The following is a 27,168-nucleotide window of genomic DNA, read 5'->3' on the forward strand; positions in this document are numbered from 1 at the left end:
GAATACAACTTCTATGTTAGCAAACATCAGCAAATCAAATTTTAATTAAAAATAAATGATAGCATACTTCACAAGACACTTTTACAGCAGGTTTGCTTTGCTTTGCTTTTTACCGCAGATTTTATATTCCTCAGTTGTCAGTAGCTGTTTTTTGCTAAGCCCTGTACACATATAAGTGTTTGTACAAAGACTTTCATAGAATCATAGAATGGGCTGGGTTGAAAAGGACCATGATGATCATCCAGTTTCAACCCCCTGCTATGTGCAGGGTCGCCAACCACCAGCCCAGGCTGCCCAGAGCCACATCCAGCCTGGCCTTGAATGCCTCCAGGGATGGGGCATCCACAACCTCCTTGGGAACCTGTTCCAGCGTGTCGCCACCCTCTGGGTGAAGAACTTCCTCCTAAGAGGGAAGGAAAGGCAGATGAAGTAGAGGCTATTTGTGTTCAATAGAATCAGTTCAGTCTCAGTATTTTATGATGGATTATCTTTCATCTGTGTCTATCTACCGTGTCTTCAGGTATCACTTTGCCACCTGTGTTAGCTCTTTTTACCTCTCGCTTTGGTGTTTAAATAAACTGCAAAAAATGACAGGAAAGGGATTATTCGAGATGATTTGAAATTATTTTTTCTTTGTAAGGTGAGATTATGAAGTATATTTTCAGACAGTCCGTTACTGCAAGTCAAAATGCTTCTTTGTGCAACATTAAGGTGTCTACACGAATGGCATTTTTGTAATAAACAACTGTAATTTAACTACTTTCAAGCGACTTGGTATCAATTCTGTCTGTATGAAGTGTGAGTACTCCTGTGTTCACAACAGTCATATCAAACCTACATTTTTTGAAGCGTCAAGAGTGTTTCTTACATCCTTTGCAGCCTCTGGTACATTTCTGGTACAAAACGTGAAGACGCAGTACTGCTTTTAGGGAACAAAAGAGCATTTATTCTGAGTGGTCCGTAACCTCTGGAGATCACCCAGCCCAACCCCGAAGCGCCGCTCTGGGGCCCGCCGCCCCGTCACGCAGCAGCACGGAGGAGGCCCCGCCCACCGCCGCGCTGCCATGGAGAACGCCGAGCGGCAGGAAATGGCGCGCTGCCCTCGCTAAAGATGGCGGCGGCGCGGCGTCTCCCGAGGCCCGCCACTGAAAGAGGGCCGCGCCGTTCCGCCTGTCTGCCCTAAGCAAAGATGGCGACGAGCGGAGTTCCCGTGCGCCCGGCACGGGTCAGCGCCGTGACGCGTTCTGCTTCCGGGGCAGCACCAGCGGGCGCCATATTGTCTTGTTCGTGAAGACGAGAAGCGAAAAGAGGGGAGAAAGCGGCGGCGGTGACGGCGGCGCCTGCGGCGGGAGGCGGGGGAGCGCGTAAGTAGCGGGGTGGGCAGCGCTCCCCGCGCTCCGGGGCTGGCGGGTGCCGTGCCGACCCCACCTTCCGCCGCGCACCTCCTCCCCGGGCCGCGCCGCACCGCGCCGAGCATAGGGCGCGGGAGGGCGCCGAGCAGCGCGGCCGGAGCTTCCCCCGCTCTGAGGGGCCGCGGCTCCGCGTCGCCTCCGAGCGGAACCCGCCCGCCGAGCCCCTCACCCCGCGCCCTCCCCCGCCGCCCGGGCGGCCGCCGCGCATGCGCGGAGGGGGAGGGGGACGGGGGGAGCGGGGCCGAGGGGCGGCCGCCGCCGGAGAGCCCGGTTACCCCGTGCCACGCGTGCGTCGCCGCCACGGAGGGTCCCGGGGGCGGCCGGAGCCGGCGTTGGGGCGAACGGGAGGGGCGGCTCCGCGGGCCCGGGCGCTCGGGAAACATGTCCGTGTGGAGCGCCCCGCGCTGGAGGGCCCCAGAGAACTCCCGTTAGCGGTGCCGGTGCACGCAGCGGTGCTGGTAAGGTGCCTGAGCGCAGCCCGGTATCTGGGCGGGCGCTGGGCGCTCCCGAGCGGTGCCCGGTGCTGAGCCCGCAGCGGGTGCTCGCACAGGCAGGCCTCGGGCGCCGCTCCGCACTGCACCGCAGCGCCTGGCGGTGGGCTGAGCGGGGTGGGGAGCCGGGCCTCGGGGCCGGCGGGGCTGCCGTAGCTGGAACGGAGCCGTGCTCTGAGCTAGGGGCAGCCGTCTGCCTTTCTGCTGTAAGAGTCACGCTTGTACGTGGCTGCGTGCAAAGCGCCTTCGCCGAACAGTGAGCTGAGTGCCAGCTGCCTTCCTGTGCTGCCTGGACACCGCTGCTGCTGTTGCCTCTCACCACGTACGTTCTCTGGGAGAGCAGCCCTTCTGCTGTGGGGCTCCGTGGTTTTGCAGAGCTTCACAGTCCCCACAGCACACGGCTTGCCACGTCACCCGCAGTGCTAGAGGACACTTAACTGCGTTTGGCTGGCAGTGAGGCACGGCACTGTGCTGAGGTAGCGCTGGTGCAGCAGTACCCTCCCTGCTTGTCATGTCGGAGGTGTATGGCGGTCAGAAATCTGCCTTTGGCAAGCAGTAACAGTGGCAGTGCATCTGTGGGCAGGGCGTATTGGGTGTCGGTGCTTCCAGCACCAACTGATGCGTTCCCTTGAGCTGCAGTTATAATTTGGGATAAAATCCATTTGTGAGCAGCAGGGAATAGCTGCTTATCTGCTTAGCTCGTGATTTTGTTCATCAGTTGTAGTTGTTGATGCTATTTTTATACGGAATGTACTTAAAGGAAGAAGTTGCAAGTAGACTGTTTTCTTTGGGGGAAAAAAAAAAAGGGCTGTTGCATGGATACCTGGAAGTCTAGCATCAGGACTTGTAGTGGAATATGTGCAAAAAATAATCAGACTTTTTTCCGATCCCAATTTACAGCTCAAAGTGTTTAAGTTGCTTTGGTGTTTCTGTACAGTATTTTAGCAATGGTTTTCCTGCTTGTGATAATCAAGCACGTGTTTGTCCTTATGTCTTCAAAATGCAAAACATAAGTAAATGATACCTGAGCTGCCAATATGTGGTCCTTCTACTTATTTAAAAGGGTTGTCTTCAGTCCAGTGGATATGTGGATTTAAGTTTAAAATAACAGCTTGGAAGCTACACTGCTTGAATGACTCACTGTAGAAGTTCTTGTACAACTTTTGATTTATTTTATTTGGCCTTTGTTCAACTAACCTCATTTTAGTGGTGCTGTAAATGTTAGTCAGACATGCTGATGTGTGAAATGGGCCCTGGAAGACTTTGTAGGTACTGAGCGATCTGGTTTCATAATTCCTTTTGTGGTGTTGTGTCTTGGATCCTGGTGATGTCCTTGGACAGCTTTTGTTCTTTGGACTGAGAAAGAAAAGATCCCGAGTTAAAACTGTAGCAGAGCAAATGAATTGACATCCAGCATTCTCACGATATGCAGCTGTTAATGGGCTAGGAGTATTATGCACATTTTTAACTGGCCATCTTGGCAACAGATCTCAGGAGAAACATTGGGGTAGTTTCTGATTCTCAGGAAGAGAAAAGATGTGTAGTATCTGGCATTAAGTACTTGCAGCAGCTTAGGGTGATGCTGTAGATTATGTCTTTGGCCAACTAAGAGGGGGGGTGAGTGGGTGTAAAAATCAAGACAGTTATTTTAACTCTTTTTCTCATTGCAATCTCAGCTTACTGCTTAAACGTTTCATTTATAACTGGCAGTTGAATATAACATAGTGGCTATTTGTTGTCGCAAACTGGTCTGTTTTTCTTTTTCTCTGAATGATAATACATGTGCTGTTATGAGCTTGTCAACTTGAATGAATAGAACAGACCCTATGTGAGAAAAAGGCTCTAGCACAAAGGATCATCGAGTCATAGAATGGCTTGGGTTGGAAGGGACCTCAAGGATCATGAATCTCCGACCCCCCTGCCACAGGCAACGCTGCCAACCTCCCTATTTAATATTAGACCAGGCTGCCCAGGGCCCATCCAGTCTGGCCTTGAATACCTCTGAGTATGGGGCATCCACAACCTCTCTGTGCAGGACAGTGATCAGGGCATTTGGGCTGCTGTTTTCTGAGACCTGTTTTCTTTTAGGTCCCTCTCCAGAGCCTAAGGCTATATGGGGGATGGGATATCCTTTTTTTTTTTTTTTTTCCTTTTAACCTAGATATGTGACTGATGATTTGAATATCAAAAAGGGTATGTCATCTTTAAGCTCTGCATTCAAAGACTGTATAGTGTAGGGATTCTCAAGGATGCAGCATGACCTGTGGTTTCAGCTCCTTTGCTTATTTAGGAAATGCATACTTCTTGGCTAAAATGCAGTGCCAGCTCAGAAGGCCTGTGGGACCAGGTCTTCAGTCACCAGAAGTTCTGCAGCTACATATTAGAGCTCAGATTGCAAGTAAAACTTGCCAGGCCATCTCATGTCATGTATGAACTTGTCATTCAGGGTTGATGAGTAACATTATCGGAAAGGTGATGCAGCAGCCTCTTTTCTGCATTAGAATGCACTTGATTATTGGGTATGGTTCCATAGGCTCCAGAATCATCTGCCTGTTCATGTTTTGGATGGCATCTGGTGTATGAATTCCTGACCTTGATCTCTTCAACTCATAAAGCAGCGTAAGTTGCCTGGCACTTTCTCCTAAGAATAATCCGAATACTAGGCTGTTTCCTGGTGTCTTGGATTTCAGGTAGTTTTGTCTGTTCTTTAATCTTTTAAGAAATAACCTGTTTGATGTCATATTCCAAAGATCCATTTTTCTCTGCCAAGATACTTCAGTTTGAAGAATGTCCTGGGAGAAGCCATTAAGGGTCTCCAGGTCTCTTTTCCTGCAGAAGCTGCCGATATATAAGGTGTTCTACGTAGTTTGGATGTTGTAATGTTCACATGGGAGAAGAGCATATATTCCCAGTGATGGGAGCCTCTTAGAAGAGGCAAGAAAGAGTCTGCTAAGCATGCTCTTCTGGCCACTGACATGTAGTTATCTTCCTGATATTCTTCTGGAGTGCAGCTAACTTCATAAGCCCAAGTGCTTCACATTTTGGGCTATCTGCAATTCAGACTATCCATTAGCTCTGTTAAATTTTGTTTAGAGACAGGTCTTTCTTATCATGCCATGTAGAAGTTCTTGGTGCTTTCAGTTGCACTGTATCCAGTGTATTAATGTACGCAATGAAGACGACCTATCTGTCAACCTGGAGGTGCTTTGTGTTTTAACATTCATGGGACTGAACCTCACTCCCCAAGACTGCTGCTTTCTTTTGGTCCAAGCAAGGATAACTGTACAAGTGCCCTACAACTGTCAGTTCTGGGTGATGGATTTTATGAAACTTCTAAGGTAGAGAGTTGTCTTAGGGATCTGAGTGAATTTTAGTTCTGTTGATTGCCTTGTTTCAAAAAATGGTCTTTGATGGCCACGGGCAGTTGCCTAGAACACTTCTGGGGCCTTCAGCAAGCACTGTGTCACTGGGAAACCATGCTGCACTCGACACAGTGCAATTCCCACTGGTGGGAAGGTCCCTAGCTTGCTAAAACATATCAGTGTTTTGTGGGGAGTGCTGGGGAGGAGACTCCCAGAGGTAAAAGTGAGCATGAGAGTTATCACTCAGAGCTCTGATTGCTGGTAAGTACCTTCTGTTTGTGTCCAAACACATCACACAAACTGAAAAATAAACACTGTACATTAGATCAGAAAAGCATTATTTTGTGGACAAATAAGCAAGGTGAAGAAGATGCTGTTTTTCTTAAAAGAACAGGTTAACATGTAGGTAGTGCTAAAATTCACGTTGCGATGGAAGAGAGGACTGAAAACATACCTTCCAGAATATCTGTCTTAAGCTAGCTTTTTTTGTTGGATAAAATACAGAAGTGTAATAGAGTATTTGACAGCAGCCTTAAATTTGTTTGCCCTTGAAGGTTACTGCTGCTAGGGATCGAGGTAAGTCCTACATGTACCACTCTGCCAGCTTTTCTTGCTGGAAGAGAGGCTTTCACCAGCAGTACTCAAAGGTGGCACACTTTAGTGCTAGTACTAAAACATCAGCAGGATAAAACTTTGGCTCATTTTCCAGCCTTAGAATAATTTTCTGAACATGCAACAGGACGCATTTTGGACTGTCTGATTTTAAAACCTTTATCAAAATGTTGAGATATCGTATTAATGTTCCATAATCTTTTAAGTACACATGATTGTAATTAAATGTGAATTGACTGGGAATGTTTCTGTCATGTGATCATGTTTCTGTATAAAACAAAAAGAATCCTGAATTGGCTTCTGTTTCTTCATTGGTAAACAGATTCAGGTTCCTGTTCTGTGATCTGACAGCAGGGAACAGTTCTTGGAGCATCAATAAATGTTCTTTTGTTTATTTGTGCTTGCTGGAGAGAGAGGAAGCAGAAGGGCTATATTCAGTTAAATTGTAGACTAAAACAGCTGACTAAAGGAATTTTCATCCATCCTCAGAAAGGAGGACAGTATGCACATTTACCTTCTCAAGTAGGTAGCCATAAAATTGATCCATTCTTTGAGCCTGTTTCCTTTTCAAAACTTGTGTCCACCGTTGACATTGGAACCAGAGTGTCTTAGTGGCTTAGGGGATAGTTTGGTCTATCCCCTCTGTTAGTAGGGAAGTGTTTTGCTAGTGGTTGATTCATCTGCTCATCGGCTTCCCCATTTTCAGCAGAAAACAAGGCTTGTGTTTCAATGCAGTTTGGTTGCTCTGCTCTGTGTTTGGTTTGGTATCATGAGTGGGAAATAGGCTTAGATCTGTCTGTTGCTGTTAGATGAAATCTTTCTTTCAAGCCATACTGATCTGAGGATTCTGTAAGAAATTCATATTTGTTTCAGATTTGTGAGGCAGCATCTTAAGTTAGCTTTGGCAGTGCACATTTTAATTAGATGAGAGAGGATGTTGATCCTCTTTTTTTTTTTTATCCCTCCATTATTGCTGCTTGAGGTGTCTCATGAAAATTGTTTGATTCTTGTCACGTGTGTTTTGATGAATGGTTTAGGCTGTATGAAGCCTTTAAGCTATTGACTTGGTGGAGGGGGAGACTGGTTCCCTCCTGCCTCAGTATTAGTGTTTGATACCTTGCAGTAAACATAAAATTGCTGAGAACAGGTTGTGTTTTCTTAGGTATGTATTGGGAGCTCATTTGGAAGTAGTTTGTGCTGTTTGCAATTTATGGCACTCATGTTTAAGTGTCATTTTTGTTAACTCTGACATCTGATTTTTCTTGTTAAGAGAGGATGTCTTAGTCTGGATAGATATGTTTTTATTTTTGATGTCTTTAAAACATGTCTAGCAAAGGAAAAGGCAAGGGTGATGTGTGAGGCAATAATGAGTGTCTCTGATAGAGTTTGAATTATACTCTTCACAGTAAGTATGCAGGCAGCACACAAAGTAATAACACTTTTATATAAAAATCAGTAACATCAAATAGTCTCTGTGCATGTAACTTCATACATGTGTGCATCTAAGATTTATCTATCTGTCTTTCAGAATCTGATAACTTCCAACAAATAGCTAAAGCTGAGTTCATTTGCCTCTGAAACGTAACAGAAGTAATTACATAAAGGAATACTTGGCAAAACAATTTGCAAAGATGATAAACCACCTTTTAAAATTTCTATAAGTATGCAAGAAAAGTTCTCATCATTTTGATTATCTTGTTTACTCTATGCCAGTAAGTGAAAACCTGGGAGAAGTTAAGGGAACCATGCAGGGAGTAAAAAAGCAGGGAAGTCTTCCAGGAACAATATTAAGTGAAGATATTCTCCTGATTCTGTTTCTTCAGTGGCTGTGAATTGTGCATATTAAAATATAATCACCTTGCTTTAAATGCTCAAGTAATTTTTAGATAATTAAAGGGTTTGAACACATTTGTATTTTCTTTTAACTGATGTATTTAAAGATCAGTTTTATTAAATATAAACGTTTTGAAATGCTGGTTTTTGGCCCTTCAGTCCAATTCCTGTCAGTCAAAAAACGAACAAACAAAGAAACCCAACAACCTGGTGCAAAGAAGATGAGCTGAAATTAATAGAAACAGAAAAATCAGAGATGTTCTTTGGCCAGCTTTCAGGTGATATTTGTGCTTTTGTGTGTGCGTGCACAGATGTGTAAAGAAAGTGGTGCAATTGCTCGAGCATTTGTGTAGTACGTGATTCTGGTTGGTAGAGAAACTTTTATGCTAAATTTGGTAGTGAATGCTTACTTGAAAGCCAGCATGTTTTACAGTTTCCTCTGTATGAAAGTGGACATTTCTCCAGGATAGCACATCAAGTACAAATGCAGTAATGTAATACAGTATAAATAACTTTCAGGTGCAGCTTATAGACTAAAATGAGCAGTCTCAAATATAATTTTAACATCAGTCTACTCTGGTTGATGTCACCTGAATTAAACCAAATACTGAAGTTTTTTGAAGTTACACGCAGATGTTGCTGTCTGGGCTTTCCATTTTGCATCAAAATGCTCTGAGCTCTTGGTGTCTTGCTTTCCACTCCCCTACCTGATTTCTCTCCCCAGCATAGTGGCAGTGGGGTGAAGTAATGTTTCTGAGGAAAGCTGGAAATGCTGGGCCGTGCTAAGTTGTGGAATGATGGAGAAGATGCTGACAGATAAAACCTGCAGCCAGCTCAAGTCACAGAGCTCTAGGGATTGGAAAGGACAGTGGAACTGGAGAACATAAAGTCCAATCTCCCTGTGAAAGCAGGTTCCCTTGGTAGTTGCTGTGGTGGTTGCAGTCAGGAGTTGCTGTGTTGGTGGCAGATTATACAGAGGAGGTAATACGGAGGTATTCATACTTGTAGGAATTTGTTACCTTACGTCATCTTATGCTCCTAACCGGTGTTTCAGTTAGAGTTTAAAAGAAGAAAGAGAATAGTAAACAGCCTCTTCTGTGCAGAATTGATGAGAAAAAGGTGACTGGTAAGTGTTTTAAAAGGTACTTATGTTTATTGCAAACTAGTTCCAAAACCTGCTGTCTGAGATCTTAAGATCACAGAATCATAGAATGGCCTGGGTTGAAAAAGACCACAATGATCAACCAGTTTCAACCCCCTGCTGTATGCAGGGTCGCCAACCACCAGACCAGGCTGCCCAGAGCCACATCCAGCCTGGCCTTGAATGCCTCCAGGGATGGGGCATCCACATCTTCCTTGGGCAGCCTGTTCAGTGTGTCACCACCCTGTGTATGGAAAAACTTCCTCCTAATATCTAACCTAAACTTCTCCTATCTTAGTTTAAAACCATTCGCCCTTGTTCTATCCCTACCCACATAGTGAATAGTGATATCCAAACAGGATAGAGGTATATAGCAGTTCTATGAAAGTAAATCTAGTCTGTTCCTCAAAAGCAAAAACTTTGTGTAGGTGTCTCCAATTCACTTGAACTTGTAGAGGTGTTCTTTATAATAGTGTTGCTGTGCTTCCAAAAGAGAAGTTAATATTTCTTTGGCAGTTGTAAAATTCAGTATTTTTTCCTGCAGTTAGATGCGTACCTCTCTTTTTTTATTTAAAATTATTGATGAAACAATTTAATCTAAATATTTTACTGAATTTATTTTTAGTGAAACCTTATTGTCTTTCTCCAAAGTGGTAACACCAAAATTATTCAAATATTTTGTTGTTGTTACCAGAGTATTTAACAGCTGGGCACAAACAGTAGGGACCCTGAAGCTGCTCAGTTCTTTAAAAACTAGTGGTTAACTTGAGCCACAATTGTTACAACTTAGTTTTGGTGTGTAAACAAGTTCATTTTGAGGATGAAAGCAATCTGGATTCTGTGTGGGAAAATCAGTTAAGAGGAAGAAGAAACTTTTTTTTTTTTTAACTTCAGGATGAGTTACCTTACTTCAGGTATGTGAATTTTCTTCTCATACTCAGTGTATGAAGTGTCTATGTGTGCATACTCCAAGAACTGTGTGTTGCAGCAGCAGCTTAAATATTGCAGTAAGTAGCAGGGTTGTTCCCTTGTTGGCCACTTCTTTGCATTCAACTGGTGTAAGAATGCATGCTCCCTAGGCACAGATCAAAATGTAACAAAAACCAAAATCCAAACAGCTTTCACCTTCTGAAAGTTTGAATGTGATAAAGATGGCACTGAGAAGGAAAAAAAATATATGTTTTAGCATGAAAATATAGGAAAGATGATGGTGTTATTTTGCCTGGTGCTCTCCTCTGGTTTCCGAGCTTGATCTGTTCTCACTTAAAGACCCCCAGAAGGCATTTGCAACTGGTTATGTTTCTAATCCATAGGCATGTAATTTTTATGCTGGCTCAAAACAAAGGTGACATACAGTTTTTCAGATTCAGTGATAACACTTGACAGAAGTATGTAAAATGCCCACCTGCTGCATTCAGCTCAGCACGACCCATCGTTCCACAGTTCTGCCTACAGCTTTTTGTTGCTGTGTATTTTGGAAGCAGTCGCTCCCTTCCTGTGCAGTCACGCAGTTATTTGTGAGTTTTCAACTGCTAAGCACGAGCTATCTTTGCAATAGGATCCCCTGTAATTGCTCTCTTTCTACCTGCTGAAAGCTGGCTCTGTGTGGGGATGTGTGTTTGCGTGGTCAGGGCTGTATTCCTGGCTGGCTGTCCCATGGCATCGGCTACATTGAGCTCATTACTTCTCTGTCCATGTGTTCTTTATCGCACTTGGCTCTGAGCTGTGTCCAGGCCATATGTCCTGCTCCTCTGATCTTGGATTTGTTTTTGTTTTAAGTTTGGAGTGTTTGAAACAGACTATGTTGGTATGCTTCAGAGCTGGAGAGTCTTTGGATGCCCGCTATAGCTCGTGTCTGTGCCTGGTTGAATCTGCCTGTTGTCCAGCTCTGCCCTCCTGCTCAGTCTGGCTTTCCCTCTGATAGAGTTGCCGTGTCCAACTCACATATGGTCTGTGGAATGAGAGACGGGGGGCAGCCCTGTAGAATTTAGTATTACTCTCTGGCAGCCCAAAGGGCCAGCCATGCTCTGGGGTGCATCAGGCTTAGCACTGCCACTGGGTGAGGGGAGGGGTTGTCCTGCTTTGCGCTGTGCGGCCACATCTCCAGCACTGGGTGCAGTTCTGGGTGCCATCAAACAAGAAGGACCAAAGAGTGTCCAAAGGAGGGCTACAAAAAATGGGAGGGGGGCTAGAGGAAAAGATGTATGAGGAACAGCTGAGGTCCCTTGGTTTGCTCAGCACAGAGCAGAGGAGCTGAGGGGAGGCCTGATGGCGGCTGCAGCTCCTCACAGGGAGCGGAGGGGCAGCGCTCAGCTCTGCTCTCTGTGGCAACGACAGGGCCCAAGGGAACGGCATGGAGCTGTGTTGGGGAAGGGGCAGCTGGGGGTTAGGGACAGTGTCTGCATCACAGGGCGTTGGGCATGGAACAGGCTGCCCAGGGCTGTGAGCATGGCCCTGAACTGCTGCTGGAGTTCAAGAAGAGTTGAGACAACGCTCTCAGCATAGGATTTTATTTTTTGGATTGTGCTGAGTGGAGCCAGGGATTGGATTCTGTGATCCTTGTGGATCCCTTCCAAATTGGGATATTCTGTGGTTGTGTGTTGAATGCCCTGTGGAATGGCATGAGGATATACTGATTGAGTAGAAAGCCTGCTGAGAAGTTGTTAACAACATGCATAGGGTGGAGGTGGTGGTGTAGTACTTGCTGCATTTTTGCAGTACTGGGATTTTGGGAACAGGTCATGGACTGAAGGATTCCCAAAACTGTGTTCAAGAAAGCTGTTTGGGGCAGCGTAGGTTGCCACATTTGGTCCTTCACATAAAACAGGTTAGATGTGGGCAGGAGGCACGTGTGAAAGCAACAGGTTTGCCATTGTAGACATCCCTCCCTGGCACACTGCTGGACCTCATCCACTCATACAGATTTCTCCCCTGCTGGATGGGGGCTGGCTGCTTGGGGGCATAGAGCGCTTCTGATCATTTCACGGGCCTGTGGTCAGTATGCGCAGTGAGGCAGTGGTATTGTTTTCCTCTCAGATTTTAAGGCATGTTTTACAATGCATAAAGTGGTTATGGACACCGTCTTGAACCTTTTTAGTTCTCTAGCATAATTAATGACTTTCTTCTACCTCACTTAACAGCCTTGCATGAATTAAACTTGTATACAAAAATACACATTTCCCCCCTCCCCCGCCCCCAAGATTCAGACAAAGATATCATTTAAATAATGTCTTATGTAGTTTCAGTTTCTTTAAATTACATTTACTGACATAGATCTTCTCTGTCATGTCTTTTCTAAAACTTCATTTCATAGTTGATTCTTTTTGAAAATAAAGCGTACTGGTCCTCTGAAGTCTTACCATGATATTTTCAAATGTTACTCTGAAGGGTGAACCATTTTCTCCAGCTTAAAATATTAAGCCAGCATTGCTTCAGCTTGCTTTGCAAGGCTTAAATATATCTGCAATTATGTAAGTTTCAGTTGTGTGATATTTCATGGGCATCTATTTAAACATACAACTGTTATTTTTAGTTGAAATATAGACTATATAAAGACTTAAAAGATGTGGGATCAACCTTGGCAGCAATGGCCTTTGAACCAACAGCAGTGGATGCAGTCATTTCAGCACCAGCAAGATCCAAGTAAGTATAGAGAAAGCTTTGGGGAATAAATTATTTTTATGCTGTAATTTATATTTTTGAATCTTCGTAGCAGAGCATGACTGAAAGATGCTTTTTTAATCTGCTTTCAAGATAATATATTTATGTTGCTTTTCTGAACAACTAGAAAGAATAGCATTCAAACATTCCAAGAGTTTTGATGTCTTTAGTACTTAATATGCACAATACAGGCAAGCGAATTGGATAATCCTGGACAGATTATCAACATTATACCAGTCATACAGATCTACATCTGGGCCTCGCATACTTTTGTGGACATTTATCCCTTCAGTTCTTTAGCCAAGCTAAATCATGACAAATCTTTTTATTTGAGAAATTGCCCTTTTGTCCATTGCCTCTGTGACTGAAGAATTCATGCAGATGTATCCACAGAAAAAAGTGTCACTGCAAAATTAGTATAATACTTGTTTTAGGTTACAGCAGTGATGATCATGATCTGTTGTTTGGATTCCTCCCATTCCCATCCCATTAAAAAAGAGAACACAAAACAAAACCACATTTTAAATAATAAAACATTAATTAGTTTAAATTGAGCACGAGGTGACAGCAGTTAAATATATCCAGAGAAATTCAGCAATGGATATGAAAATACTTAATGCTCTTGGAGATTGACTGGTTTAACACTGTTTTTTTGTCACTTATGTTTCTGCAACTTCACAAGAGAGATTTCTTGACTTGATGATGAGAAGAAGGCAGAATGCTGTCTTCAGACAAGAGTGCTATTTGTTTAACTGCTGGTAGGAGAGATAGCAAGGAAAGAAGGGGGAGAGGACTGTAACGTAAAATAGCATTCCAAAAACATGTTACATAAGAAATATACATTGCAGGATGTATAGAATATATTAGTGCTTAGAATACTCGAATCCTTATGAATTTAGAATTAAGGCTATATACATATCTTTTTGACATCAGTATTATTTCACTTGTGGGGAAAAAAAAGTCTATTACTACCACCTACTCAGTGTTAATGAGAACCTAAAATAATTTGCCTTATTGTATTTTGAATGCGTGGAGGGAAACTACTTCAGCAAGTATGTGCATTTTGACACTTCTTTTGTTTTACTGTACCCTGTAAATTAAGTTTTAATGGTGCTCAGGGTACTTGCTGAAGGTAAACATAACCAGCTTCTCTTGAACAATGACAAGTGTAATTGAGAAACAGGGTTACATTTGAGAGATGTGAATACTAACCTTCTCAACTTCCTCTGTTTATTTTAGGCCAGATTGACTGGGCTGCCTTAGCTCAGGCATGGATTGCTCAGCGGGAAGCCTCAGGGCAACAAAGTGTAGTGGAACAACAAGGAATGATGCCAAATGGACAGGATATTTCGGGAATAGAGTCTGGTTCAAACAATCATAATAATTTTCAGGGGGATCCCAACTTCAACAGAATGTGGCAGCCAGGTTTGCTCTGTTTCCCATTTGTTTCTGCATTCTTCATGTGATGAAATTTTATCTTTGTCAGGCATTTTTGTGTGTGAATATGCCCTTTCTCTCAGATATCACCACCACCACTAGCATCATCTAATTTATTGAGTATCATAGCTGCTGCATCTCAGTCTTCAAAAGAGAAATGGACACGTAATTTTGTGTGTAAAATGTTTTTATTTTGTTTTATATATCAGATTGTCATACATTTTTTTCAGTTATTTTAAAAGTTCATTTGATTAAAAATTTCTGATAATGTTGGTTATATTGAGCTCCTTAGCTCTTTTTCAAAACAATAGTTTTGGCTCACTTTAAAAAAAAAACTCCATAAAACAATAGTGATGATTGGGTATTTTCAGCTAAGACTTTTTCCAAGGTTGTGTTCTGAAAATTATCTGAAGGGTTTTTTAATGTCTCTACAGTATAATATAATTTGAAATTTCTGAACAGTGCAGTTTAGAAGCCTGCACGCATATTTTCTCAGTGGAAACTCCATTTTGTACTTAATTGAGTTAATAATTGAAACATACAAATCTGAATAGTCACAGCCAAAACTGAAAGTATTACTAAGTGCAGGGTTTAGTAGAATTAGACTTAAAATGTCATTGGCAGTTCTATGTGCCCATAACAAAAGGGAGGCAGACATCAGGTTTCACTTAAGTTTAACCTCTCTACTCTGGGCTACATATTACTGTAATTTTAACTTCACTGTGTGATGGTAGAGCATGTTCTAGCTATATTTCTGTGTTTCTGTGTCCTTCTGAGTTTCTCTTGTCAGTTTTGGATCCAAAAGTTTGGGTTTTTTTTTGCATGTTACTTAGGGCCAAATTGGCAATTTGAAAGCCAACTGCGTAACTAGCAGTATGTGTCTTAGATGCCATGCTCCAGGAGGTAGTAAAAAATACAGTCTGTAAGTAGCTTTATAGTGAATATAATTTTAAAACTGATTTCCTAAGAAAATAAAGCTTATAGCCACGCAAGCTATTAATTTCTCAAAACCTCTGAATCTGCAGGGCTCCCAGCATATGCTATGACCATAAGCCTTCAAACTGAAATTAGTCAATTGTGACTGCAGTTGGAAGGCTTAGGGTCGTGGATTGTACATGCTAGGTGTTAGAGAATCTAGGGAGCCATTCATTACCAAGACGGTTGATCTTAGCAGGATTCAGTAGTTCTGCTGCTCATATGTGCTTTCACAGTATGTTTTTCTAGGCCTATTATGCAAAAGAATCAAACAGCTCATTACTTTAAAAGCTGAAATGACGCAAAAGTTGAGAAGTAAGAGCAGTTCTTTTAATAGCTGACACAATTTGTAAGTGCGAGGGTGTACTTGATATTACTGGAAATCTACAGAAATTCACAGTTTCTTCCCTCCCATCTCCACACGTACATGTTCTGGTTCATCTACAGCTGTTTGTTTTTCCTTTGCTTAGTTAAAGAAATTATTGAGACAATATAATACAGGCTATAGATCGATCATTTTCTTCACAACTTTATCCTCTGTGTTACTTTGAGGAAACTTCTGATAAGTAAAAGAACATGGAGAGATTTGTGACTGATACAAATCTTATTAACTTGTTATCAAATTGTATTCTAAATCCTAAACAGAATGGGGAATGCCTCACCAACCCCCTCACCCTCCTCCAGATCAGCAGTGGATGGCTCCAACCACAGGTCAAATGGAAATTGTTCCTCCATCTGAAGACAGCAACAGTCAGGACAGTGGGGAGTTTGCATCTGACAACAGGCATATATTTAACCAGAACAATCACAACTTTGGGGCACCTCCCGATAACTTTGCAATGGGGCCAGTGAACCAGTTTGACTATCAGGTGAAACATATTTGTTGCTCTTATATTGTAGACGTGCAGAGTCCCTTCCATGGATGTGTTCCTCTAATATCATCTAGCGGCGACTTTCATTCTTCAGTTCTACAAACTACAACAGAATCTGTTATCTGCTAAGATAGATTGTTTGTTTGTTGAAGCCAAATAATTCACAGAAAAAGACTTTAGTTTTCTCTACTATTGAGGCCCAAGGTGGTTTTTTTCTAGACTAGTAATGAGAAGTGGCTGTTGACTACAGTATTAAAATGGATCACTGTTTTCCAGCATATGAACTAACACTGAGGTGGTGTTTTGTTTGTTTTCCTAAAAAAAAAAAAAAAAAAAGCTGAAGTATTTACTTAAATATGCTAGATAATGTACCATGGGGAACAGTCTTGTATTTGCAGGGAGATAGACTGGATGATCCATTGATCTTTTCTATACCTACTGTGATTCTTTGAATAAACAATGGTATTTCTTAAAAATCCACATCCAGTTTTTTCATGGTCTGGCATGTAAATTGTGTAGCATAATAAAATTGTAGGTGGTTTTAGCACTAATAATAGAAGGGGGCATTGGACAAATCTTTAAACACAGAGCTTTTGGATCTTTCCCCACATCTCATTTTTTATCTCAGAACTTCTGATATAAAGGAAAGATGTTTCAAAAAAATATAGTTTACCTTTTGTTCATGAACAAACCCAAGGGAAGACTGGCAGAAATGCTTTTGGTCTACTTTTTTCTATAATTCATTTTTTGTGTAGAGCAATACTGATAGGAAGCGAACCATTCACTTTGAAATACACCAGGTTATAATAATTCTATCTGTTAACTACTGTGAAAATAAATCTGAAAATGAGTTTTTTAGATTCTCTAAATACTACAGGAAACTTGTTTTGCAGAGAACAGCACAGGACTGCTCAACCTAAAATTATAGTAGAAGAATTCTGCTATGGACTTTTATAGTCAACAGAATATAATAATAATTTTTAAGAAAATGATATTGTAGCTTTCTTCCTAAACACTACCCTCTTAAATAGTTTCATTAGGCTTTTGTGGGTACCAAATACTTTCAAAACAAAAAAGAAAGTGACAAAGAATCCCATTCATTTATGTCTCAGAACTTGTTACTTTTGGATTGTATACAGCTTGCTCAGAATCCAGGATCTGTACTAAATGCTTACATAAGTGCATTTAATGCTTTAATCTACCATTTTAATAACATCTGTGAATGATTACTGGAAAAACACAGTGCAAAATTATTTTGTAATAAAAACTTGAGCTTTTCAATTTTTTCCTCAGGTTGTAAGTACAGAGATACATTCCTAGCACAGCTAGAGTTTTAAACTGCATGCTCTGATGATAAGTTTGCAAGGAACTGCTGGAGAAAAGTGGTGGTTATAGGGCTTAACGTTTAATACAATATGAAAGGAGACTGAAGTCTTTTCAACTTCACTAGTATACTTTATAAGCCTCAGTTTACTTGTTAAATATTGAAGGAAAATGTGTTTGTTGGGGACCACAGAAAAAGAGGTGGAAGGATCTTGTAGCCTAGCAGTGGTGCTTGCAATCCCCCTTGCATGGATTTCTGTAGACCAGCTTGCGCACGTATACTGTGTTCAATGTGAGGAAAAATAAACTGCATTACTCTTTCAGCATGGGGCTGCTTTTGGTCCGCCTCAAGGTGGATTTCACCCACCTTATTGGCAGCCAGGACCGCCAGGGCCACCAGGTCCACCAGCACCTTCTGCACCTCCTCAGAATCGAAGGGAAAGGCCCTCGTTCAGAGACCGACAGCGTTCTCCTATTGCGATGCCTGTGAAGCAGGAGCCTCCACAGATTGGTACATGTTAACCACTCCTTAATGAACAACATAAGAACCGTGTTAGAAAAAGATCTTTCCAAAATTTGAAGACTTGTTTTATACTTAATAAGGAAGAAAGGGAAAGAAAAAAGCTATTCTATTCTAAATGGTTTTTCCCCACAACCACTTGTGTTGTTTGGCTTGGGGTGGAGGATTTGCTTGTTTGTGAGGTTATGGGTTTTTTGGTGTATTTTCTTCTTTTGTGGTGGGGGGGAAGGTTTCTTTCAGCTTACAGAACTGTAAACTACAGAACTGTAAACCTCACTTATGTAGATGCTGTGAAGCGTAGAACTCTGCCTGCCTGGATTCGGGAGGGTCTGGAAAAGATGGAACGAGAGAAACAGAAAAAATTGGAAAAAGAGAGGATGGAGCAGCAACGCTCACAAATGTCTAAAAAGGAAAAAAAGGAAAACGATGAGGCTGAAGAAGGGGATGGCCCACGGTTGCCTCAGAAAAGCAAATTTGTAAGTAGAAAGATTTGTTTTTTGTCAGGTTTGTATTTACTGGAAGTGTTAACTTTTTGATCTCCTCAAAAGAGAAACTTTGTATTTTGGGAACGTAATGCAGTCTTTGAAGGACATCTGAATTCTAAATAAGTAGTTGAACAAGTTCACATATCTGTATTTGCTAAATTGGGACCATTTAAGAAGCCTTGTGTTGCACTTAGCCTGGCCATTATTTCAGTTGTTTGTAGTTCTGAGCATTGTCTGGTAGTGAACTGATAAGCAAATACTTATTTCTTGTGGGGTGAGAGGCACATGTGTTCATTGCAAGAAGAGAAAAATAATAGGGTTTTACAGTAACTTTAATACAGATTTCAGTGCAAAGAGAAATCAAATTGTTTATCATAAGTAGAAGCTGATGAGCTTTAAATCTGGTTTTTGTTGTTTTTTTTTGTTTCTGTTTTTTCTTCTTCCTGAAATATATGATGCTTTTCTTGTAGGACAGTGATGAGGAAGATGAAGATGCTGAAAACACAGAAGCTGTAAGTGTTGGGAAAATCAGCAGGAGTCCATCCCCTGTTCCTCAAGAGGAGCAAAGCGAACCAGAAATGACAGAAGAAGAAAAGGAGTATCAAATGGTACTAGTGATGGAATTCTCACCAATGTTGGTTGTTTGCTGGTAGTATTTGGGCATAACAAAGTAACATACTTTTTCTCTGCCTGATACTCTTGCATCATACAGTGAAGCAGTGTTAAATCTGTGCGTGTCTTTATAATGCTCACGTAGACAGTATATAGGTTATAAATATTTACTTTTAGAACAGTAGGGAAAGAATATGGTGAATATAGTCTTTACATTGACTGCTTTTAATTCTATAATTTTCCTTAATTGGACACAGTCTTGAAAACTTTGAGTGATTAAATATATCCATCTTAAATCTATGCTTCAGTCACAGTTCATGAGAAAGGGAACTTAAGAAATGTATCCTTGCAAGAAATCTTCTATCAGTGACTGTTTTCTCTGTGTCTGCAAAAATGTGCAGTCGGTGTACAATCATGATTACAAAATACAGCTGAGGCCTTGTTAATGAGGGCCATGGATTCTAAAACAAACTAAAGAAACAACAACAACAAACAACATTTTATCAAGGTGTTTAAATTATTGTAATTTGTTTTGTAAAGCACATGGGCAGACTAAAGACCTTGGAGAACTAGCTACCAACATTTCATCTTTTTATAGCAAATAAAGACTAATGAAGTCCTATGCAAGTGACTTCTGGTGGTTTTTGCAGGATTGGAGGTCAGTGAGGCAGCATACCAGACAGAAATATAACTCTTCTTTTTAGAAGGAATATATGGGATCAGTCTGTACAGTTCTGATTTAAATATTGATTTTTGTATCATCTTTCACATTAGGAACTGGTGCCCTGCATAAGTGTGTTTAATACGTGTGGTTAAGATTTACAATCAAAATATAGACTGTTCTGAAAGTACTAGAGGTTTGAGTCAAACTTAAACTTAAGTTTTTCAGTCATGAATAATAAGAAATATGAAGGAAAGTATTTTCATAGCCATCAAAAGTTATGTGAGGTTTTTGTCCCCATAATTTATTTTTAATACAATTTTCTTCAGATGATGCTGACAAAAATGATGCTGACAGAGATTCTTTTAGATGTCACAAATGAAGAAATTTATTATGTGGCCAAAGATGTACACCGTAAAGCAACTAAAGGTATGCTGATTCTTTTTTTTTAGTTTCTTCTGTGATATTTGCATGTCTAGAGAACATTTAACCTCCATAGCTGTTCCCCAAGAACAATTCCAGTATAATGCATCCGACTTGATAGAGTTCAAATCCAGTAGTCATATACTGTTGTCCTGTGCAGTGTATTGTGAGTTACTTCAGTTATTCCATTTCTTTCATACGATTCATTTATCTATTTAAAATGGTACCTGAGTGTCAATGGCTCTTCACTTGTAGCTGTTTCTTAATGCTATCATTTTTATCTCAAGTTCTTAGCTGTTGAGAAGTGAAAAGAAACAAACTTTGTCCTCAATTAGTAATCCATTTGCTTTCATTATTAACATATTACTGTACTTGCATAATGTATTTTTTAATGTAACTAAATGTGTAACTACTGAAGCTTGAAAATGATGTGCAGATGCTGTAACTTGGAAAGTGATTTATGAGTATATATTTGTTCTTTTTCTCTTCACTAATAATTTGCAGTTGTAAATCTTCGTGGTCAGAAAATCTAGAATTGGTTTTAAATGGATGATACGTTTTTAATGTTTCTTCTCTCCCTCCAAAGAACAGCAATAGTAGTAGATTTAACAATACCATAGACTCATGACTATGAAATCGTGGCTATTTGTGTTAACATGTTGTTCCTGTTGTTGATGTGATACAAAGCTCCTGCAAAACAGCTGGCACAGTCCAGTGCACTGGCTTCTCTCACTGGACTCGGTAAGTGCGTTCCTTATTTTTGAAAGGGCTTGAGGGAGGGGTTTCACTCTTGCCTTGCATTTCTAGAAACTGCATTTTGATACTAGATTTTAATTGCCTGAGAGTATGGGTTGCTTTCCAGTACCTTTATCAGCACCTCTGTTTGTTCCGCAGGTGATCCTAGGATAGGTTTTGGAGTAAAGGCCTAGTCAGTGTGAGTTAGTGTATGGGAATTTTGCTCTGATTTTGAAAAATATGTAAAAACATTACATGAGTTTGCTTTCAAAATATGATTGTTTCAAGAGCACGCTGAAGTCTTCAGAGAGGGGAATACTGTTTTATTCTCTTCCTTGTTTTGATCCATCTGAACGACAAGGGAGAATTGGGAGAACAGTAATACAAATGCTCATATATAAGTGTTACCGATGTTGGAATTTTTATTTAATTGGAAAGCTGTGTAAGCACAGAGGCTCCCATATCATGTATTACCAGAATCAACACAGGAAAAAGAAATTCCATCTTGAAACGCAACAGCAACAGCAGATCTTTCCCAACATGCTTTTATCATCTAAAACATATTATGCTGGTGTCAGTGATCAGTTATGTGCGTGTTACATGGAATTCTGATGAATTTGACTGATTGTTATAATCATGAATGTTCAAACTTAATAACCTCAAGCTGAAAGAAGGTAAAATATCTCCACGTCACACGTTTAAATTGACTTTATATTTCTTATCAGCGCAGTAATTATTAATACCTCAGAGGGAGAAGAAAGTCCATTTCGATTCCATCTCTGTACCTGTCACAGTGCAGTGCTCTGTAAATCAGTGTAGAAAAATTCCATATGATGTTCAAAATTTCTGTAGCTTTGGACTATGGAGGAGGCTGAAGTCATTTCTGTGTTCTCTTCTGGGAAAAAAATCCCAGGCATTTCACTTTTTCCCGTCTGGTTGCTGATAAAAAGGAAGGCAATGTTCCGATCTTCACAGAGAGGTTTTTTGCCCTTCCATACAGTGGAAAAAGTATTGTGGTCACAGTGGTTACGTGATGAAAATAGACGAGGTGTTCCAGAAGGAGTAGAACCAGACAGTAAGCATCAATGCAGATATGGGGGCCTTGGTCACATCAGTCAAACACCGTTGGCACTTAACAGAATAAAGTAACTTCTGCAGAGAGGAGGAAGTGAAGGAAGGGCAATATTACTCTCCTCTTTGCCCAAAGAAATATTAAGAATGAAGCTTAATCTTTCCTTGTGATAGACTGGACTTTATGCACGCAGGTGGACTGGGTGGTTATGGATCAGGAGACAGCGAAGATGAGAGGAGTGACAGAGGCTCTGAATCATCTGATACTGATGATGAGGAACTGCGACACAGAATCAGGCAAAAACAGGAAGCATTTTGGAGAAAAGAGAGAGAACAGCAACTACTACTAGAAAAACAGCTAGAAGGTAAATAACATCATGTCTTCTTATCATACTTGATGTATAGGAGAGAATATGCATTTTAAGCAAAAAAAAAAAAAGCCTAATTTAGAAATAATGTTCTTTAATTAAAATGTATTAAATGTATTAACAAAAGAGACTTTTTTGAGCAATTTAATCAGAATTAGGCTTTCTTTCATACCAAAAAGCTCCCTTCTAGTGTTCTCCATATGAACTCTTTGACCTCAGTGAAAAAAATTATAGATGCATGCTGTGGATATTATATACTACATAAATAATAGTATCTCTTTATAAAATGCACATGTGGGTATTTATTTACACAAACACACACTTAAATCTGTTAGAATCTCAGTTGTGACTGGGGGATAAATTTCACCCCTCTGCACTGGTCTGTGTTTATATAAACTTAATTCCTTAAAGCTAAATGAAGCACATTTAATTTCTACCCCAAAACTTGCTTTTGTTTTATATAAGTGCAGTGTGTCTTTTGCAATGGACAGTTGTAGGCTACAGTTCTTTGAGCAGTGCTCTTAGTTGTAATTATGATTTGTATCCATATGCCATGTCCTCATTACAAGATTTTTGGACCTAGTACTATAAACAGATCAGTGAACCCAGTCAGTTCAGATTTAGCCTCTGAGAAGGTGGCAGGGTTGATTTTAATAAGCAAATAAACCTGTGATTTACCTCTGCTCCTCCCTGTAAGGCAAAGCTCATCCTTAAGAGTAAGCTTATTTTTTAAAAGAGTATTGCAGTCAACTTGCACTGCTGAACAAGCAATCTAGAGAGACAGATGAATAAGTGGTAAGAAATCCACGTAATTCATGTTCTAATTTTAGTTGGAGGAAGAAGAATCTGCTATTGTGATAATTTGTGGTTTATTTATTTATTTAATATGGATGATTTCCTCCTTCTGCTACTTATTTTAAAGGCCTAGAACTAGACATGGATCTCTGTGTTAACTAAACGTTTGGTTTCCTTAATGTTCCTGTCTATCTCTGCATGTCTTAAGAATTATGCATAAAAGGAGTATGGGGTGTGAATGAATTGTGGTCTATGACCTCTGCCTACTTAGTCAAGATGCCAGGTCAGAGACACCTGTGCTGGGCTGCTGACAGAAATCCTAAATCTAGAATGAAAAAGCTGATTCTGTTAAGTCCAGAATAGTGAAGTCAAGGTCCCATTTGTAGAGGCCTCTAGAAAAGACACATTTTTAGTATACGCTGTAGCATCTCCTAGGCTACACTGGTTTTTGCTGCATCCATTGCTTACTATCTTCAGGGACCAGATGGAATTGTTTTCTGGGTTATATTTGACCATGAGTTGCTATTTGTAGTACTCTGTATTTCTGGATGCAGTTTTATTCCCTGAATTAATTATGGAATTTATGGCACACATCAAAACCCATTTTTTGGCTAAGATATGTGTTAGTTGGTTTTTTTTGTGGACTCGATTAAAAACAAGGAGGGGTGGTGAACTTGGATGCTGATGCAAAGATCGTATGTAGAACAGAAATAAGTAGAACTTCCTTAAAGTTGGAAACTTCTGGAAAATATTCTGACAGTCTGAATTTCTTCATTTGCTACATTGAAAATCTTGGCCTGTGTATTCAAGGCCAGGCTGGATGTGGCTCTGGGCAGCCTGCTCTAGTGCTTGGGGACCCTGCTCACAGCAGGGGGTTGAAACTAGAAGATCATTGTGGTCCTTTTTGACTCAGACCATTCTATGATTATGTTACTTTCAAGAAATGTATTTTTACTTCTGCAGTTGTCTCCTTAGCATATTTGCTAACTATTAGGCTTACATATAATTACATCTGGTGTTAACTCCTCCTTTTATAAGAACATTGTCATCTGTCTGTAGTAAATACTCTGGTCTTTACTTCTTAGCTCAGTCTTAAGCAGTTAATTGTCTACAAGTCCCCTTTTTGTATTGTTCCTCCCTTCCTTTGAATTCCTCGGCTAGAAAAATATGAAAACAAGGAAAAAAGCAAGCTGCATGTACTAGTCAACATTTAGAACTGATTCTTCCCCTGATAAAGCCATCACCTGAATGTTTTCTTCCAAAAAAAAAAAAAAAAACAAGCATGCGTTACTACGGCAGAAAGTAGTTTCTCTAAGATCTTTTTTGTTAACAAGGCCCACAAAACATCCAGGCAGGTATGGCTGACACTGTTCTGAGATCCAGGGGCAATGCATGCCCTGTTTGGGAAATACACTTTCTTTAAACTAGTCAGTGATCACTCAGCCCCACATGAACAGTACTGAAAGGGAGGCAGGAGGCTCAGGTGTAGCTAGGGGAGTACTATATGAAGAAGAAAAGGAGATTCTGGTATGTAGAATGGCTGCAGGAGGAACATGTAGGTGTGTATAAATGGATTTGGGAGTTCTCATGGCTGATGGTAGTTATTTGAGAACTTTATCTTAAACCATTGAAATGACATCAAGTACTTCTGAAAGTTCATTTTTTCTTTTGTCTGTTTTTTTTAGAAGAAAGGCTACAAATTGATAAAGTTTCAAAGGAGATGAATGAATATCTGAACAAAGAACAAAACAGCATTTTGACATCACAGGAGGCAAAAGAAATTGAAGCAGATTTGGTTCATGACAAGAAAAGATCTCCAAATGCAATTGCACCCGATATAGAACCCAAAAAAGAGGGTAAAGAAAAAGAGAGGACAGGAAGGAGTAGGTCAAGAACCTCTAGTAGCGGTAGCACTAGCAGCAATAGCAGAAGCAGTAGCAGTAGCAGCACTGTATCTAGTTCATCATATAGCACCAGCTCAGGTAGTAGTCGCAGTTCTTCGCGTTCTTCCTCTCCTAAAAGGAAGAAGAGGCACAGTCGCAGTAGAACACCTTCACACAAAGTTAGGCGCAGCAGAAGCAGGAGCTACTCTCACAGAAATAGAAGAGAGAGGAGTAGAAGCAGGGAAAAAATAAGGGAAAGGAGAAGATCCAGTAGAAATCAGAGTGCTGAGAGAGGGGAGAGGCGGAGAATTCAGAGCCCTTCTCAGGAGAGGAGCTGGGATAGACGTAGGAGTAGTAGTTCAAGAGACAGGAGAGTTGCCCGTGCCAGTCGCAGCAGGAGCAGGGATAGGCGTAAACCTGAAGACCAGCATAGAAGTCCTCCTGGAAATAGGCACAAACACAAAAGTGATGGTAAAGATCAAGAGAGGAAGAAAGAGCATGGTGGAACCGTAGACAAAGACAGAAAAAAGAACAGAGAAAGGGAGAGAGATCAGGAAAAAAGAAAAGATAAGCCTAAAAAGGAGGAAAAAGAAAGCAAGGCTGGTAATCACGATGACAATAGATTGAAGAGAAAAAGAGACAGTGAAAGAATTTTTCCTCGCAGTGAGACAATATCTGTGAAAATAATAAGACAGGATTCAAGACCAGACAGCAAAAAAGTTACTACCAAAGATAGCAGGAAGCAGTCAGGCTCTGAGTCTAGTGCAAGGAGTAGTTCTGAATCACCAGGAAGCAGTAAGGAAAAGAAGGCTAAGAAATCGAAGCATATTCGGTCATGCTCCATGGAGAAATCTCAAAGGTCTGGTAAGAAGGCAAGCCGCAAACACAAGTCTAAGTCACGATCAAGGTAGTATACTTTTTAAGTATTTTGTCTGCTTTTTTATTTTTATTTTTTTTTTTGCTATTCGTCTTCATGTGTACGGCATATGAACTTTTAAAATAAAGTATGGTATTTATTGAATTTTTGTAGGCAAAAGTAACTTTGGAAACTCTTTTAAAGCTATTAATTGTTAAGCCTAAAGTGTGTGTGGGTTTGGGGGTCTTTTATTTTTTCCAGTTAACTTTTTCTCCCTTTTTTCCTCTATTTTTCAGATCAACAACTCCTCCTCGTCGTAAACGCTGAGGAATTAATGGCACCAGTGCTATGATGTTTAAAAATTCCATGAGTTATAAAAGGCTTGTCTCATTATAGAGGCACATTGTGGCTATGTAGGTGAAACCAGAACCCTTTTTTTAATGTGTAAATAGGTGTATTTTTTTCCAAATGCTGCTCTGAATTAAATACCTAATAGGATTTCTTTGTATTACATTTTTTCAAGAACGGTAGTGCTTAATAAGAATATAAAACATACCATTCTCTTTCAGCTGTAATGTTCTTAAAATTACTATTGAATGTACTGTGATGTCAATAAAGCTCTTTAGTTCTTTTTTTGTTTAAAGTTCTTGCACCTGGATTTTGTGTTAAATTGTAGAAAATACTTCAGAAAAAGGCAGCTTTTTTGGTATAACAAATTTTTAAAGTACTTGAGAAAAGATTTTAACTTGTCACAGGATGTTACCCATGGATTCGATGAGATTCATCTGTTGGGTGGGGGATGTGGAAGAACGGAGTGCAGACATCTTCCTTTAGATGTGTAATAGATTTTTAACATCCTTTTTATTTGGACTCTCGAGTAACATATGCTGTGTGTGTGTAAAATATGGGTCACTGTAAAACGAGCGGTATTTAGACTGAGCCCCATTAGGAATGTGTGCAACGAACTGATGTTGTGTGACAGTGCTCTGGAACTCTATTCCTCACCCAATTTCCAGAGAAAACTCTGTGGACGTTCAGGGACATTGCAGGAATGAGACTCGGTGTGTTAGATGTTTGAAATATATTTATAAACGGCACTCAGCATGCATTAGGAAACTGACAATAGATAAACATGACATTTTGGCACATGCTCTAAATGTATAGTGAACATTAAAACTGGTTATTTATGCTATTGTTATGAGAACTGTGGTTCCTATAAAGTGAACACATTGGCTAGACAGCAACTTAACTAAATGTAAGTACAGAAATAGATTTTTTTTATCGTCATAAAGTGAAAGAGATCACTGATCACATCTTTTGGGAAATGAACTACAGCTGTTAGTAACAGGAATGTGAAATCATACTACTTTAAAAACAAAGAAACAAAGCCCACACCACCCCAGGCCTCTGCCTGTTAGAGAAGGCACATCATTTCAGGAAAAGGTTGGAGGTCTGTGCCCAGAAGGTCTGCTCTGATACCGATGGTGGAAAAGATAAAAGGCTCAGCATCAAAGTGAGAGCTCTTTGATGGCTGTGTCTTCTAGGGAAAAAATTGCACCAGTGCAGCAACTCACAAAGCATGTCTTCTTGAACAGATTAATCCGTTTAACTAGAAGTAGAATGCAGCTATGTAACATTTTT

At 40.6% G+C, this 27,168-nt stretch overlaps 1 protein-coding gene across 2 annotated transcripts; it reads left to right on the forward strand.

Annotated features, from left to right (window-relative positions):
- The first annotated feature begins 1,227 nt into the window (after window positions 1-1,227).
- Window positions 1,228-26,170, forward strand: PNISR (PNN interacting serine and arginine rich protein). 2 transcript variants are annotated; one of them, XM_031611109.2, is made up of 12 exons: window positions 1,228-1,364; window positions 12,384-12,493; window positions 13,751-13,936; window positions 15,569-15,792; window positions 17,443-17,629; window positions 17,924-18,114; window positions 18,594-18,731; window positions 19,726-19,825; window positions 20,507-20,560; window positions 21,820-21,990; window positions 24,474-25,578; window positions 25,824-26,170. In XM_031611109.2, exons 2-12 carry the CDS (start codon window positions 12,415-12,417, stop codon window positions 25,852-25,854), a joined length of 2,466 nt encoding a protein of 821 aa, XP_031466969.1. In that variant the 5' UTR covers window positions 1,228-1,364; window positions 12,384-12,414; the 3' UTR covers window positions 25,855-26,170. The 2 variants fall into 2 exon arrangements, with proteins under 2 accessions (XP_031466969.1, XP_089992085.1); XM_090135959.1 differs by lacking the exon at window positions 1,228-1,364 and adding an exon at window positions 1,705-1,870.
- The last annotated feature ends 998 nt before the right edge of the window (window positions 26,171-27,168 follow it).

The sequence above is a fragment of the Phasianus colchicus genome, chromosome 2, assembly GCF_987193195.1.
Source record: "Phasianus colchicus chromosome 2, bPhaCol1.hap1.1, whole genome shotgun sequence".
Taxonomy (NCBI): domain Eukaryota; kingdom Metazoa; phylum Chordata; class Aves; order Galliformes; family Phasianidae; genus Phasianus; species Phasianus colchicus.